The sequence below is a fragment of the Sceloporus occidentalis genome, unplaced genomic scaffold, assembly GCF_023333645.1.
Source record: "Sceloporus occidentalis isolate IW3139 unplaced genomic scaffold, rSceOcc1.0.p SCAF_62, whole genome shotgun sequence".
Lineage (NCBI taxonomy): Eukaryota > Metazoa > Chordata > Lepidosauria > Squamata > Phrynosomatidae > Sceloporus > Sceloporus occidentalis.
Genome location: NW_028317042.1, coordinates 2,374,277 through 2,391,832, shown reverse-complemented (window position 1 = coordinate 2,391,832; position 17,556 = coordinate 2,374,277). Strand labels below are relative to the sequence as shown.

The 17,556-nt window shown below is 37.6% G+C and overlaps 1 protein-coding gene across 1 annotated transcript in view; it reads right to left on the bottom strand.

Annotated features, from left to right (window-relative positions):
* Positions 1-17,556, bottom strand: part of LOC149287293 (anoctamin-2-like) — an 81,860-nt gene that overhangs the window by 21,172 nt on the left and 43,132 nt on the right. The window contains exons 14-18 of the mRNA XM_089493012.1: positions 9,590-9,664; positions 8,917-9,118; positions 8,529-8,640; positions 7,857-7,914; positions 6,920-7,020 (exon numbers count right to left, since the gene is read on the bottom strand). Of these exons, the coding sequence (XP_089349138.1) occupies positions 6,920-7,020; positions 7,857-7,914; positions 8,529-8,640; positions 8,917-9,118; positions 9,590-9,664 (548 nt within the window). The remainder of the gene's footprint in view (positions 1-6,919; positions 7,021-7,856; positions 7,915-8,528; positions 8,641-8,916; positions 9,119-9,589; positions 9,665-17,556) is intronic.

Here is a 17,556-nt window from a genome sequence, read left to right as displayed (position 1 = left end):
AGTTATGCAAAAAATCCAATTAACAGTGTAACTATGTGTTTCAAGTAAACATAATGACAAAGTGTTATTACTAAAGAGTATTTATCCAGCATAACAATGCAGAACACCAAAAGTCGTTCACATATTTCCAATTTTTGAAATTTGAGAGACCCAGACGATTCCTCAATGAGTAATTGCACTTTTGCAGGGGACTGGAATGTATATCAGAACCTCATATCGGGTGTCAGACAGGTTTTAAACTGCTTTTGGGTATTAGGGTGAGAAAGGTAAATTGGCACAACAGATGTGATGCGTCTGGAAGAGGTAGAACAAAGACACAGATGAAAAATCAGCCGGCGGATTCTCCCTCTTTTTTTTTTATTCATGACTCACTAGACGTATAAAAATGAGAAGAAACAGGTCGAGTGCCTTACCTTTCGAGAGTAGAATTATAATTATGAATTCCCTTCTCCTAAAGGGGGAGTTGCACACTTTCTTAAAAAGGAGAAGATTTTGCTTAATTTTTCCTTAACCCCTTAAGGACAATGGGCGGTCCCAAAACCCATTAAAAACAATGCATTTTGAGCCCGTACATGTAGGGCTTTGTCATTAAGGGGTTAATCTATAGTTCTAAGGCTGACCTGGGAGCAAATTAACTAAATAACTTTATTAGTTTGACTGTAACTTTAACTTGCGCAATTGTATTAAGTCTAAACTCAACTTACTCAACTTGAGAGCCTGGAAAATCTCTTTTCGTAGACTTTCTGATTGGAACACTTGTAATGTTCTCAAATGTCACACAACTTTTAAAGTTAAAGGGACAGTCCAACTATTGTATGCACTTTAACGCATATGATAGGTGCGTGGTCTCTTTAACTTTTACATGTGGTCAGAATCCCCTCAAATGTATTTGCCCCATTTACTCAACCCCCAGCTAGATATGTGATGTACTCATCTCCGCTGGCCCTGCTGCATACAGGGATCTTTTTAGACCACAATGCGTACATATAAAGTCTTTCCATTGATTTCAATGGGCGCGCTTTCCTGCCACTGATTGGCTGCTTAAGCAGATTTTAAACAATTTTAAAATGATTTAACACCAGGGTTGGAAATTCTGTTTCAGGTAAGTGTTTCATTAAGTTATTTAATTTTTTTTTATTTTCTAAGATTTACCTATTAAATTACTTACATAGGGTAAGGGTAACTCACAGAGTACTTTAATATGCACTCTTCTATAGTAGAGGTGTCCCTTTAAGCTTGTGAGTTAACTATAGAAACCATTAGGAACATAACTCATCTGAGATACTTGGAGAACTCTCGTACCTTTTATTTATGCTAAACTCTATAATAAAAAAAATAAAATAATAATAATAATAATAAAGGGCATGTAAAATCTATTATATTGGCAAATGACAACAGCCAGTATGGGCACAATATTATAATATGTAAACATAAGATAACCTATTCCATAAGCCTTCACATATAAAATACATCATTTCATAATTTGTAGTAGAACGTGACTCACTGGATAATTAATGCTCTCCATTCACAATACCTGGAAAAATGCTTTTTCAGCGAAGGTATGATTTGTGTTCTAATAAAATACATACTGAATAAAAACTATGATTGACGAATCAAGCACAATCAAGTGTCTCAATGAATTCACTACAATGGCATTCTCCGGTAAATGGTGTAATTAAACAGGGGAAAAAAATCACCATTTTCCGACGCGTTTCAACCTGCACTGAAATAACTGATTTCCCTTAAACAATACCAGCCTGGTAAGACTTGAAGTTCAACGATACTGAGCACATGTTGCTCTCATAGTAATATAGTAATGAATTCATCTAATTAATATGATCTAAGTCGGGGAGTCCTCAACAGACGTGATTTGTCATGGGTGTCACTTTTCTGGTGGTTGTCCATAATAGCCAAAGCTACCCTATACACGTTCTTCTTTCCCTTAAGCTTTGCCTTTGGGAAGTGTTATTATTATTACTTTGCAGTACTTTAGTGAGAGTTAATGCAGATTATAGCTAAGAGGTCCCTTTAAATCTTTATATGGCGTCCCCCATGCAAATAGAGGGGTGTGAAGAACCTATGTCTGATCTTCACTGTTATTATTATTATTATATTTATTTGTACCGTTTGAATGTGGCTGCAGCTCCAGCCTTCAAAGAGACGATCCTATAATCTGGCTGGGGCTCTTAATCAGCCAACACAGCCCTGTCTGCCCAGACGGCACCCGCACTACAGGGGGGATAACACAGGTGGGGGAACCCATTGTATCCCTTAATCCCCTCACCTGATACATCCCCTGTATACCGATGGGATTTGTGAGGGGATGTGGCTGATGGGATTTGTGAGGGGATGTGGCTGATAGGATTGGGGGTTGGGTTCGGTGCACAGTGAATGTAGATTGTATATAAATTCTGTGTGTTTGTAATAAAGAGAGTTCTGTTTTTAACCTCAAAGCATGAAGTCCTGTCTCATGATTGAGGGAAGTGCTGGTCTGTGACTGCTTTCTTCGGACAGCCACAGCGTGTCCGCTTACTGGGAGAGGGAAGGAGATGACGGGCGGATGTGTCCAGTCTGGGGCACAGGACGATCCGTCACAAGGGGTATTGCGCAAACCAGACAGGTGTATTTGCCCCATTCCCTTACCCCCAGCTGTTTGCATGGTATACTTACTATTAGTCCTCTCTATTGTATAGTGAGAGTTTCTGGCTATAAAGAAAGTGCTCCCATTGCTTTTGTAGAGAGAGCTTTCCTGCCGCTGATCAGTGGAGCAAAATGTCAGACCACTGAGGAGACCTCTGGAGCTGCAGCTTCTACTAAATATGTATTTTGTAAGTTTAATGAATGCATACTAAAGGACTCACAACGCACTTCAATATAGATACTTTGCTCAGGAGACTGCCCGGGATTCCTTTAAGGGTTAATAATGTGAATTAAACATATTTTGGACCATGTTTGTGTGTATTTGCTGTTCTCTATAGTGAAACAAATGTGTATATACATAAAACTTAAGAATATAAGCTGGACTGGAAACTTTTATGATGAGGATTTCCCTTATGGTGCCCTAGAGAATTGGGAACTGCCACATGAATTCTTGCTTCCACTGCTGTAATACAACAAACAGCAGGATAACAGATCAAAGTTTATTGCGGTTAAAACAAGAAAAAAATAACATTAGTGACATTTCAATTGAATAGCAATAATTTAACCACCTCGACCTTCGGGGGTTAATGCAATGAAACAACTGCACATTCTCATTTTTTCAGCTAGATGCATTTTATACTCTTTCTAAAAATCGGGTGTCTATTTTACAGCAGTTTATAGAAATAAGTCAATTGGAGGTTTCTTTTGTTCACTATATATATATATATATATATAAAGACTACAATTTTCCTCTCTGTAAAGATTTCAGAATCTGTATTAAAACAAATCAAAATCCAGAAAATATGTATGGAGTTCATAATAACAAAAAAAAAATGGTAAGGCAAACATCAAGAACCAGGGGTAGGGACAATAAAGGGATGTGAGAAGAAATCAAGGACTCAATGTCTCCTATTTTCACCCTTGGTGTCCGTCTTTTCTAGAAGCTCGGATTGTTTGATGGGTATGGTTGTGTTGCAGTATTATGTATTATGTGTATGGAAACAACAAGAATGCTTTAATACATTGCAAAACTGGTGTATTCACTGAGGTTTAAGGTTCTAAGATAGAGGTGATGCTACTTAGCAAAGACACCTTGTGTAGCAACACATCAACTGTAGTTGCAGTTGAGTTAAAATGGGCATTGAGAGTCGATAGTTGAGTTCTGTTAAGTTGTTAAGTTGATACCACACTCTCACACTTTCCCCCTGCATGTTGTCTGGTCCAGCATGCAGAAAGTAACATCGCATCCATTTCCTGCATGCTGGATCAGTCTGCACAGATGGAGAAAGCAGTTTGGGGCTAAGATGGCACAGGTAAAGTGGGTACCCAGATTGTTCAGGCATACTGGGGGCAAAGATGGCACAGACAGGCTGTTTGGGTAGCTATTATGCCACAGACAAGCTAGTGGCTAACATGTCACAAAGACGCTGTTTGGGGAAATAGTTGGCACTGACAAGCTGTTTGGGCACATGTTGCTTGGTAAAGTTGTGGATCTGTGGTTTCCACTTACTCCTCATGCATTTATGAGTCCTAGAAAAGGGGAGATTATCAGTATTTAATATTAGACTTATTTTAAGGTTGTGAGCTAGGGCACAAAAGACCAGAGCATACTTTTAATTTTAGAATTTTACTTAAGCTTCAGCGTTTCTTCAATGCAGAAGTATGTCAGATCACTCTTCACGGCTGAGAAACTTTTTATTTCTTATTTTTATGCTGTATATTTGTGTTCAATATATACAACTTATTCCCTGTTTAACAGTTTTAAACTGAAGGCTTCACGGATTTAACGCTGCGTTAAATGGGCTCTTCTTGTAACCACAATGGAATGTATTACTCAGGAGACTTGTTTCGGAGACTGACATCAAGCAAAACAGAATGATCATTGTATAATGAGGTCAGACACCAACAGAACTGCCGGAGATTTGATCCCTGTATTTGATGTCTGGTAACTGAGTACCAGATCGTAAACAAACCAAAGATGTTGGAGAAGTCATAAGATGACAATACATATGTTCCATATGTTCTGCAGACTGACTCTTGCAGGTTAAATTGAATGAGTCAATAAAAAAATACATGGAGGTAATTAAGCGGTGGATTGTTTAGTCTTAACCTGAAAAGTATGATTAACATAATTTAAAATTTAAATTTGGATAATACTATAATCAACCAAGTTTAGCACAGCCTCTGGGAAAATTGATGACAAGTGCAGGATGCCATGGTATCATACTATTTATAACCCGTTATTGTCTCTATGAATGGACCATACATGACAACATGAGCCATTCTAAGTGTTAACTCAGGTAGCTACAACTTCAGATTCAGAGAACAACAAAATGTCCTTTGGGATACATCCAAGCTGACCAGGGACACATGGCTTGTCAAGAAAGCAACTAGACACAGTAGAGTACCTTACCGGGGGGTGGTCCACCCCGGGTGCTACTCATCAGGGGGATGCCACTACAGCTGGTGGCACAGGCAGGCTGTTTTAAGGGCAGAGGCTTACCACGTCACTGTCTGGCTTACTGTATAGTGATGGGAGTTATGCTACACTACTGTCAATGTCTGGGAGTTATGCTACACTACTGTCAATGTCTGGCTCACTGTATAGTGATGGGAGTTATGCTGTACCATATCTGTTTAGTAAATTTGATTTATTTAAACTTGTTTAATTTATTCATAAGGTATTAATTTTTTTTTTCAGATGACATACAGTTTACAAATCTGTGAAATAAATATGCCTGCCAACATACATTTTTTTGTGTGGGGGGAGGGGGTGCCACATACAGGATCCGCCCCAGGTGCCAAATACTCTAGGTACGCCCCTGACTAGAACCAAGTTTGTGTTCAATTAGAGCACCTACCAATGAATATGTCCATATAAACCCCATTTTAGGTGACTTTGGACTAACATACCCAAAAGAGTTCTTTATCAGCCAGTAAGAATATTGTAATGGTCTATCCATGGGAATTTGCAGTATAATGAATATGAGGAAAAGGTGATCTCTTAATGATACATTATACAGGGTCAGACATCCTTGCAGGAGATGTTCCCTGGTGTATGGCCTCTAGAGTGTATTGTGAATCGAAGCCTATTAGTTTAGAGAATAAACCAAAATATTGTTGGGTAATTGATGAAAGAGAGACGGGGGGGGTATTACTAGGTAGAGTGAGTTCAGCTTGGGTGTACCTAAAATTAACCAATGCCAATTGCTTTCAGTAATGTATGTGCCCAGTCTGCCTTTGGGAAACCGGGCCTTTCTGTTACTTGAACAGTTTAATGAACTATTCTGAAACCAAAATATTATAAAATACCTGAATAAGTCACCATGTTACTAACACCGAGATGACAGATTATATCTATTGTTTGCATATTTAAACGGATATTCCTATTTATTAATGTACATTCCATTTATGAGTCACCAGGTCCTTCAGTCTCGGGTTTTTAATTGCTGTCTGAAGCAAGATGTTATTTACAGTTTCATTATCTAGGAACATAAATATTAAGAGAAAAGGCACACGAATAAATAGTGAGAGCTAAAATAACCTTAATTGTATCTTACAGGCTGATACCTTAACATTAAACAGCATTCAATTAACTAAATATTGGTGAACCCGCTTTTTTAAAACTGTTCTTAGGTAATGAGGTCATTCTCTACCATTGGATATTGTGGATGTCACATCGTAACTCATCTGCTAGCCCAAGCAGGAAGTTGTAACCCACTTCCTGGACACCGTATGCATGGTTGTAGATCCCCATGAGTCTCTTGACATTAATCACAAATGTTCAGGGGATTGTAAAGCTATTTCCACAAACATGTTAGGGCAGGGATAGCATTTAAAAGGAGATGCGTTAGCAAGATGGTAACTTTCACATCGAAACAATACAAATAGTAGGAAATACCACACACGCATAGATAACAGATAACAATACATGATACTGATATGCTGCTGGAGCGGATCATGGCAATACCAGTAAATTTGAAGGATCGGGTCAAGTGCTCGTTGTGCAACTTGACTTTGTGTGAAAGGTGCAGGAACCTCTTGGCATAGACGACATACATTCATCAAGCAGCCAACGCAATTCCAGGGATAGCAGAAACTATAGTGTTTGGAGCCAGAAGGGTAGTAGCACCCAATGCAAACATATTGACCCATTACAATATGTAACATTCTAGGAAATGTATGTCTGCATGTGCATTCTTTCTAACATTCTATTTTTGAACAGGAGACATCGTTTGTATGAAATAACAGAGTTTGCATGAAATATGAATATACTTACGGTATTCCAATCTCAAATAAGTTGTTCTGTATCAGTTGTTTCCCCAACATAATGATACTCAGTTGAATACACAGTTCCATTAAACAGCCCCCTGGTGCACACTGCAGATGAGGAGAAGAATCATCTCTTTTACATTATTGGAAGTTTGTCATCTGATACATGACGCAATAATTATATATAAAAAAACATTTGCTTCTCGATTCACCACTTATGATAGATGTCTACTCTATGTTAAACATCCAATACAAAATAACTAATGTTTAATATAATACAAAAGCAGGCACTTGTTGCCACAAAAGTCTTCTTATTTACGTAGTAGTTGGCTGGCCTGGGGGAGCAGGGGGGAAATTGACCCCCAGGCCACTCCAAAATTCTTTAAAAAGGGCAGTCAAACTTGGGCTGTGTGTTAACATGAACACGCAGTGTGTATGTGAGCATGAGTGCAAATGTATAAGTGTGTGTTACCATGTATATGGGTATACGTGCATGAGTGTGTGTGAAAGTTTGTGTTGGTGCTAGAGTGTGTTGGTGTAAATATGTGTGCAAGTATATTTGCTTCTTTATTTTTATTCAGCTTTCATATTATTTTATATTTTTTAGGCTTATGAAGATTACCTTCTCGACCTACAATTAACCTTCCCTAACCATCAGTTTCATCTTTTAACTATGTTGGTCATCCAGTATTATTACATTCCTACATCAATTTAGGCTTTGCTTTCAAAAAAGGTATAAAAGGTCAATATTCCATACAAAACAAAATACAAAAGAATTGCAGACTTTAACAGCTAAAGAGCAGACATATACATTAAATCAAATAGATGTAGCCCAAGATACCTTATTATCCATCTAGATTGATATTAACACCTTTTAATATTCTTCTGTTGCACCTATTACAAAATTGCCTACTAATTTAATTCTCTTGCCATGTTTTACCTACTTCTTCAACTCTGTAATCATTGAATATATATGCGTAGTTTCCAGGTCGTCCAACAAACCTAGGGATGAAGTAAAATGATTAAGAACAATATTATTACAAAATAATTCAGATTAAAGGTAAACAATGGATCTAGTCAAACAATCTCAATCCCTATTCTGCTGGCATATGATGGCCACTGTACGAATGCTTTATACTTGGCTTTAATTGCTCCAAGAATGTAGGGGTTAGTGGATTTTGGAGGGTTTTGATGGAGTTTGTGGCAGCTTTAAAGCATCTGGCAACCAAATGTGTTGTTCGAGACCTCGGTAGAAGATCGGGTGCTGCAATGTGCAGCAAGAGGCTGGATAGACATGGCCACCGCCAGTCCGGCCCTGTCTGGGACCACTTTGGTGTGGCATTTGTTTATCATGTTTAGGCCAATTGAAAAGAAAAAATGCAAACAATAGTTAAGCCTTCCTTTCTTCTCAATCTTTATTTTTTTCCTTTTCCAAATCATAGTGAGAAAATGATGTACAAGTATGTAAAATGTACATTTTGATTAAGGACCAATTAAAAATAGAAACATCAGAAATGGAAACCGTATGAACTGGTGCCTTGCGTATTCGGTTCTTATTCTTTGGCCTAAGGGTAACTTAAATGTGAAAATAAATATACTTTAGGCAAGTTTCTTACCTTCCTTTAAAAAAGGCAACATAAAATATTGAGGCATAGGAATTAACGAACTTCAATAGGAACGCCTTCAGAATTAACCGTTCTTCAAAAGTTTTCTCAGTTTTTGGTACCTCTGGAATAAATAAAACAATAATAACACTTTTAAAATTGCTTCAGATACACAGATAAATAAGAGATATTTCTACCTAAAGCACTTTATTTAGAAAAAACAGCCATTATTTAGCGTATCAAATTTGAATAAAATAAAAGTTATGGAATACTTATTTCTCTACAAATCATTGTGTTGCCAAACGTAATTTAATGGTCAATAAAGAATTTGTTTTTGGTTTTACCGTCGGCATGCATTTTGTCAGCATTCTTCTCTTGGGATTTATTCACATTAACTTACCTATTTCTGTGAGCCATTTCGCAACGATTCCATAAATTTCGTCAAGTATAAGTATAACCACAAGATTAATGATAACTGCCGTAGCCGTCACTGTCACGCGGGCATTCGATCTGGTTCCTTCATTGGCACTGAATGCCAAGGCTGCTGCGGTCGTGATCCGGTATATGATCACCCCAAACACTGCTGAAAATGTTAGCGCCATCTATGAAAGACATTCATCATTTAAATGCATTGACCCAAAACCAGAAGCCATTTTTCATCCAGATGTCAAGTTTTAATCATTAGGGATAGATCTAACGGATTTCTTCCTTACTCTTCTTTACCATAAAGTTAGCTGCTCGTATTTGGGATTACATATCAGGGAATTACTTTCCGGGGGAATAAGAATTTAACCTCTTTAGGATGTCCCATGCCACCATGAAAAAAGCTGCTATTAAAGCCTATTGTGAAAGAATGGAATTTAAAAAAATATGAGGTTTCAAAACATTATTATTTCTTTCTTTTGAAATTCTAGAATTGCATTGAGTTTTAACTTTGTTTTTTATCTTTCATAACTTTAAATACCATTCTTTAGTTAAAGGACATCTGAAATCCCGAGGGGTATGGCTATATCCATTGTCTTAGTTATTTCAATGAAAAATACTATTCTAAAGAAAGAAAACAAATTACTTACCATGAATAAAATAGCTGCACAATTTACTAAGTAAGCAGGAATACGATTTCTCCATGTTAGTTTTTCTAGTTTATTCTGAAAAAAACCCCATTAAATTACATTTATTAAGAGAGTGCCAACAAACAGAAGGTAAATCTAGCTTAATATAAAAAAAAATATCAAAAAGCTCAATATCAAAATTTCAGATCGACACTATATCACTGTTATATTGCATATCTGAGATTTTGTTATTGATGTACCAATTAAATTAGTTCATCTCCCCCTTTCACGATATCTTTCTTTGCACGCATGGATTTGGGCCAATTGGCAGAGATATATCGTAACTGTATATATATCACATTGCAGACTGGATTTAAGGTATTTATGGAACATTTCTAAAAAAAAAATGTTTAAGTGGATTATCAGAACTTGGATTTTAATAGAAAGATGTCACTGATAAGCTAATGACTGACTAATAATATTTTAAAACTAGTTTTTATGAGTACGCAGGCATTCGGCTCTTGGGTGGGCCATCTAATATATTAGACACATTGCTTAAACTAATGTTATTATAACGCTATTATCTACAGTATATTATTAAATTTGTTTAAATATTTCTTAATTTAAAAATGTGAAATCCACTTAGGGTTAATAATATATATATATATATATATTTATATTCATAAAGATTAATTTCTGGTTCATTCAATGACAGGACAGGTGGTTGCTTCAAAATCTGTTCATTTGTCTTGAATCACAAAATGAACCTTCTGTGACCTAGTGTTTCAGCATTCCAAACGTACATTTAACCCCTTAATGACAAAGCCCGTACATGGGCTCAAAATGCATTGTTTTCAATGGGTTTAGGAACCACCTATTGTCCTTAAGGGGTTAATAAATACCCCACATGAAAGAATCACGAAGGGGAGCTGTCGCAGCTTTCGGCATAAACTATGGTTTGGGCTTTTAGTCAATCAGTGTAATTATTTTGAGGCTATTTCGTTAAAAAGCCTTCGTCATGGAAGCTGAGATCAGTGAAAGCCTGTGGCAGAGCTAGCATCATCTAATTAATTGCCTGTCCTGAAGTTATCTCAATTCTTAGGTAGTGTTAGGAAGGGTTTAAAGGAAGAAATTGTGCCTTGAGGAGGTATGTAAGACACAGCAAACAGAAACGATGGGATTAATAAAAATGGGTAATTAAGGAAAACAATATGGATAAATTGAAAAATGAAATCACGGCGGGGATCAAAAGCAGGGAAATTATGTAATTATTTGTTTGATTTTGGCTTTTCAGGGTGTTGCAAATGTTTACCGATAAGAAGTGTGAGCAATCAGTTGTGCCTGCGTGCATGATTAGGATCATTTACAAACATCATGTAATAATCATACCTGGGGACTTCTCGGGGTAAACTACCCAATGCACTCTGGGGGAGTGGTTTCATGTGGGGGCGGGGCTATTCATCTGTGGAGGCTGGGTTAGCTGTATATTGGGGCAGGGCAAGCCTCTGACAGTCTTAAGTGTGCAGAGAGTATGAGGCGGAGGAGGTTTGGCCAAACACCCCTGTCCAGAGAAAGTGACCCAGAGACCTGGAGAAGCAGAGCTTCACCCGGAGACTCCAAGTCAAACCCAAGTATGATAAAAAATGGTGACAACTTTCTAGTGATGCACTGTATAGTCTCACCATACGGGACACACAGCCTCAACATCTTAATTGCTTGATCATTATGGACCTCTTAAAAAAATTATTTGTAGTTTAGACTTTCCAAACGGTTAATTATTTAAAAATGTAAATGACAAATGAAAATTAAATAAAACACTTTTCTATTTTTTTTTTTACATATTTTGTACCCATCACTCCTCGAGCTAAGAACTGTACATTTTCAATCATTCATGCTAGCAAATCACAGAATTGTTACGTAATTCTATATAAATATGTTGCCTTCATGAAGGTTCATGTCTGTAGAGCACTGCTTAACCATGACCAGCTGTGGGTCAGTGGAGGTCATGTAGATTGTGACCACATCCACCTCGGTCTGACCTCTTGACATTTGGGAGTGTATACAGCACGTGCTCCTTCATCAGACCCCTGTTTCGTTGTCAAGAAGTAGCTTTCTCTGAAAGTTGTGGAATAAAAGATCCATCTTACTTCCTTTCAAACACTTGTCACACTGGAATTGTATCCATTGTCTTAAATAATTCATTGACTCGACCCACTAACGATGGATCAAAAGCGGAATGTGTGCGATATTTAAACTATTCGCAATGGAAAGAGGAAAAAAAAAGCTCCAAAGGATGGTTTAATTCTTCACTCCTAATAAAACTTTTATTTGAGAACAGATAAAAATGGGAAAATTAGATCAAAGATCAACAGATCCAAGTATGTGGAATATCTAAACAAATGTAAATATATGGTGGAATTTAGTAGATGTTTTTACCCACGCTTCTGTAAGAAATCAGAATTTTGTCAACAATTTTGTAAATTGTAATGAAATGTACTGGAAATGAACTATATTCGAGATAGACCTGTTATTTATGTTTATTATGAAGAATGGGGCAATTATTTTGTTTCCAGCAACTCTATGACCATTTGTTATTCATGCTCCCACTGTTATGTTTCACTGCAATTTAGGTAAAGGTGACATCTTGATTGGCTTACTAAGGTTTGGAGGTTTCAAACAATACTACAGACAAAAAAATAATCCCCCCCCCCCTCTGCTTTTGTACAAACCACCCCCAGATTTTAGCAACGAATGGTGTGTGGTTTGTGCACATAAAATCTTCTCCAAATCATCCAGTGCTGGGTGTCTCAGGATATGTGTTCACTGCAGGACTATATATAACCAAAACTGGCCAGACATTAAGAGAAATGATCCATAAGATATCACATGGAAATTATGTAAACACAAAAAAGGGCAGATACAGAAATGCAAAACTATTTTTGCCAACATGGCCAGAGTGGTAGAGATCTGGGAGTCACTGTGTAACGTAGGACTCCATGACCAGTAATATAGTGGCCAAAAAGGCAACATCAACCTGTCTTACTTAATACATATTTTTAGTCTCTTCACTTGCGAGGTCTCTTCACTAAAGGGATAGTTGATCCCATGTTCTGGTTTGAACTCCTTGAAGTCACTATACGTTATGGTCCAGCCCCATCAAGCTTCTGCAGCAGGAAGAGCCTTGGTGGCCCTTTTTAATGTACAGTCAAATAATGGGGATTTCTTTATAGTTTACTAACCCATTGAATTATACATTATACAGGGCTTCTTGCTGTGCAAACGTGCCAGTCTTGGCCCTTTATAGTGAATGGTGAGGTGGGGGAAACCACTTTAGTGTTCCATAATAGTAAGGCCCACACTTGGGAACTTTCAGACTACCTGGAGCCCTCTCTTCTCGGGATGCGGGTAGGCTGTCACTGCAGTAAAACTGGCATAGATGGAAGGGAGGTTGGTAGGAGGAGTGGAGCGTATCGCAACGCTGCTCTAGTGACCTAGAGTTTCCCACTGGAGACCCAGAGAAGAGTTGATTCACCCGGTGTCTCCAGGCGAAACACGGACAGTTCCCAGGTATGGTAAGGCCATCCCTCCCATAGTGAGAACTGGGAAAGTCAACATGAGCAGCAATGTAAGAAAACTACTGAAACACAGATGACTTCTGGGAAGAATAATCCTGTTATCTATCCTGTTGGACTATGGGCCAACCCAGTCAAAATGTTTCACAGGTTGAGTCTTCTGTGTTTCTGTGTCTTTTTCTCTGCAGTAGTGAATATTTTCGTTAGGCCCTACTTTCCCCAGTATGGACAGACCACTAGGCCGGTGTTCTCATAAGTTACAGTTAACAGAGCACACTTTCAAAGGAGTCCTCCAGTAGTGAGGGCTTTATCCCATCTGGCCCAGTTAACCCTTAATTCCAGGATTATTAATGATACTAACTAAAACCTGGTTTTAGAAACTCCAACCATGAAAAGTATTTTCTCAGGGGTGTTCTGAAAGGCTTTCGGAGAGCACTTTTTTTTGGTAGCCAGAAAGGGATTTCTGTCAAACTGCATGACGTATGTCTGACCTTTCCACCACCATAAAAGCTGTTGCTTTCACTAGTCTTACACAAAATCTGTTAAATTTTCCATTTAATTTCCCATGATAATTTACTTTTAAAAGGGGAGTGATTGAAAATCTATCTCAGATTTCCTTGCCAAGAAAAGTCATAATATTGGCTGAACATGCATATTTTTTGCCTACCACTTTCCACGTTCCTATATACAATTAATGTATTTTTTTTGAGCTTTAGCGAGCTATACCGGCCCTAAGCTGCAGAGAATGATTTCATTCCGTTTTATGTATCTGTGACATATTAAAAGCTTGTCAAATCTTGGGAGGGATAAAAATTGTTTCATAAAAATGTCTTGAAGGTTAATGTGATGTTCTGAGCTAATGTATGCCTTAACTACTTAACTGCTGTAAACCATTGTCTAACATCAAAAATGAAGCCGTGAATGTAAAGATTATGGTCTATTCTTTTTTTGGGGGGGGGTTCTGCATTTTCTCGTAAAACTTCACCAGAGATAACACACACAGTCAGATGTGGTCAAAAACAGAATCTCTGGTTCATAAACATGTTATCTGAAATGAACCATGACTTCAAAATGAGTCACTCAATGGACTTCTCTGTAAATCATCCAAGTACAATAGTGACTCACTAAATAGTGCTTCGGACAGATTGGAAAATATGTGTTTCATATACTCATGGAACTGCTAAAGCACTTTAATTTTATGTATAATCACCCTGGCATGTTACATCATTGATTGAAATGCTTAACATGAGCATACATAGGGAGACCTGGAGTGTGGTTATGTAAAAGAAAGATATACTGTAAAAAAATTATACTATTTTATATAGCGAATATGGTTTCTTATGGACTTGGCAATTAAAAGAGGATTTAATTATTTCAACATGATTCATCTGCATCATCTGAAACAAGAATGCTTCTTACAATAAAGAAAGTGGATCTATGAAGGCTGGATTTGAGTATACGTTTAATTTAATCCATAGCAGCATTTCAAGGGGCAATAAATACCCTGGAGCATTCTTCCACCGCAGCTTAAGTGGGAGCAGTTAGGTGTCTAGAGGGCAGTTAGGTGTCTAGATACACCGCCGATACCTTACTTTGATTTTCACCATACTTTTAAAGCCTTCTGTCAATGAACCCCAACATCCTGAATTCCACATCTTTGACCCATGGAAAGGGGTCCTTCCAAGAAAACCATATATTTCATATAGTTATCAGACTCTGCGGGGGTTGCGGAGCATTATGCTCCATAACGCTCTCCACCAAAAGGCAAATTATAAGCTCTTTACCAACTGCACATAGGATAGGGAAAGAGGGGTATTCCTCACTTATCTATCATGGAGGGCTATATTTTTGTTCTATTAATTTTGTTCGTTGTAACTATGTTTGCAGTTGAGGACATGCATCTTGAAAGTTGAGTTAAAGTAGTTATGGCAAACAAAAATATTAATTGGACTTCCCTTAGACATACAATAAAATGTAAAATTGTCATGATGGTCTGTATTGTTTACCATAAGCAATCCTAGGATACGTGATAAGACTCCCAGCCAAGTGATTGCTCTAATTTGGCACCCTGTCGGCTAGCCCAGTAGAATCATAATTCTGCCCTGGGTTCCATTTATGGAATGTTTGCAAGTTCTGTTCCTAATGCGTTCGTCATCGCAAGTGAAAATGGACAATAAGAAGCATTTTCCAATTTTTGAAAATAAAGAGGATAAAACTTGTGAAATAAAACAGAACATAGGTTGTCTCACAAGAAGGAAAACATGAAAGTTACAAAGCGCCCTAATGGAATAATCATCCATGTGAAGTATAAGTAGAGTCCTCGAAGCCTGTAAAGCCAAGTTTTGCTTGCAGGCCCTAAAATGTCAGACAGCCTTAAAATAATACTTATACAATAACCAGACTCTGGTTACATGGACCAGATTCTTGGAGCTATATTCCTCGAAATGATGCATTTATAGGCAGTATTTAAAAAAAATCAAAGGATAGACTTCCATTCATATGAACGGTTCCATTGAAAAATATAAATAAATACTGTACAAGAGCTTGGGTTTGATCCAAATAAAAAAAAATGTTTGTTGCCAATGCAGCCAAATCGGCATGTCCAGTTCAGAGAGCCAGGAGCTTAAGCATACTGGGAATAGTACATGTACAAAAGGTCTAGGTATGTGGGAGGCAATGTCCTGGTAAAGGACATGTTAATAGTAATTTATAAACACCTCATAGACTCAGAAAAAAAAAACCTTAAAAAACCTGCAATAAAATATGATTTTTCCACTTTTTATTTTATCATTCACGTGTTTCTGTATAGTAGTATCTGAAATTGGTTCCAAACTGGTAACGGAATTATTTATGGACTATCATTAAATATAATGGTCTAATCAGCCTATAGTAAGGCAGGTTAACAAGATTTTTCTCTTTAAACGGGGATGCTTATAAAACAGAAGCATCACAAGATCAATCTTTTAAATGTGTTTTTCCACGTGGATAAAATATTAATATCCCTAATACGTTAAAGTAATAAACCTTAGCAGATCTGTTATTTTATTGTTTCTTCTAAAAGTTCAATCACTTAAAAAAAATTGTGTTTTCAGTTGTATTCGTAACAGCTTATCCGTGCCTGCCTTTGTGTCACATGACAATTAAGTGTTCCCAGGAAAACAAAAAAAAGGCAAGATTTTATTTGACTACATATTTATGTTTGGGGTGGGTTTGGGCAGGGCAGGGCTGTGACCTTCTGGCCTGGGAGTGGTAAAGCTAGGTGCCACCATCAGCCCCTTGTCTCCCCATTTACACAAACATATATATATATACACCCTAACACACGCATACTCATTCTCACACTAACACCCATCCACATTAATGCTAACACTTACACATTGTCACAAACTGGGTCTATACAGACAACTGTAATGAGCCAGAGGGCCCAAAGATGGAGTTCAGGAGGAATTGCGCAGTAGTGGAGTTGGACAGGGCCTGGTGCAGGGCGACTGCACTCTCCAGGGTGTTGAGCACCTAGGGTTGTGCGCCCACGTACCAGGGCCCTGACATAGTAGCGGAGAATTAATGGTCTCCTCAATGCTAAGAAGTACAGGAAGATACTTATTTATCATGCAATACCATCAGGCAGGCATCCGATTGCAGCATGACAACAACCCCAAACAAATAGCCAAAGTCATTAAGAACTATCACCATATGGAAGAACAAGAAGACCTGGAAGTAATGGTATGGCCCCTAAAGACTTGATCTCAACATCATCGTGTCTGTCTAGGATTACATGAAGAAAGAGAAGCAACTGAGGCGCCTGAGTCCACAGAAGAACTGTGGTTGGTTCTCTGAGATGTTTGGAACAACCCACCTATCAGGGAAGTCTTAAGGTTAAACTGGTTATTGGGCTTGGAAGAGCAGGGACCTCTTCTCATTTTGTGTTATTGTGTGTGATTTTGAACCATTTTCACAGGCTATTGTAACAGCGCTATGGAATCTGCTGGTGCTATATAAATATAATGTAATTCAATTTCAATTGTTTCTTTTCTAAATGCTTTATCACAGCTTAAATGCCCTCCTGAATACAGGTGACTTCATTCAGAATACCTTTGCCAACCAACAAGTCATAACTTTTATAATGATTTAGAACCATTAGCGAGTAGTTACAATAAAATCTTTGTGATGGGCTATGAAATGGTGACTATTTGATGAGTCTCGAGATCAGCTCATTAAGAAAATTCCCAGATATGTAAATAGGATGATATCAATTTACAATATAATTAGTGCATTATATTAGATACATTAAGAAGTCATATTCTGCTTGATTAAAATGCAGACAGCAAAGTTTCGTCTTTTTATGCTGAGAGCATTTAAGTGTGTGTATGTTTAAATGAGACACGCGTGTACAAAATAACATGGCTACATGTTAAA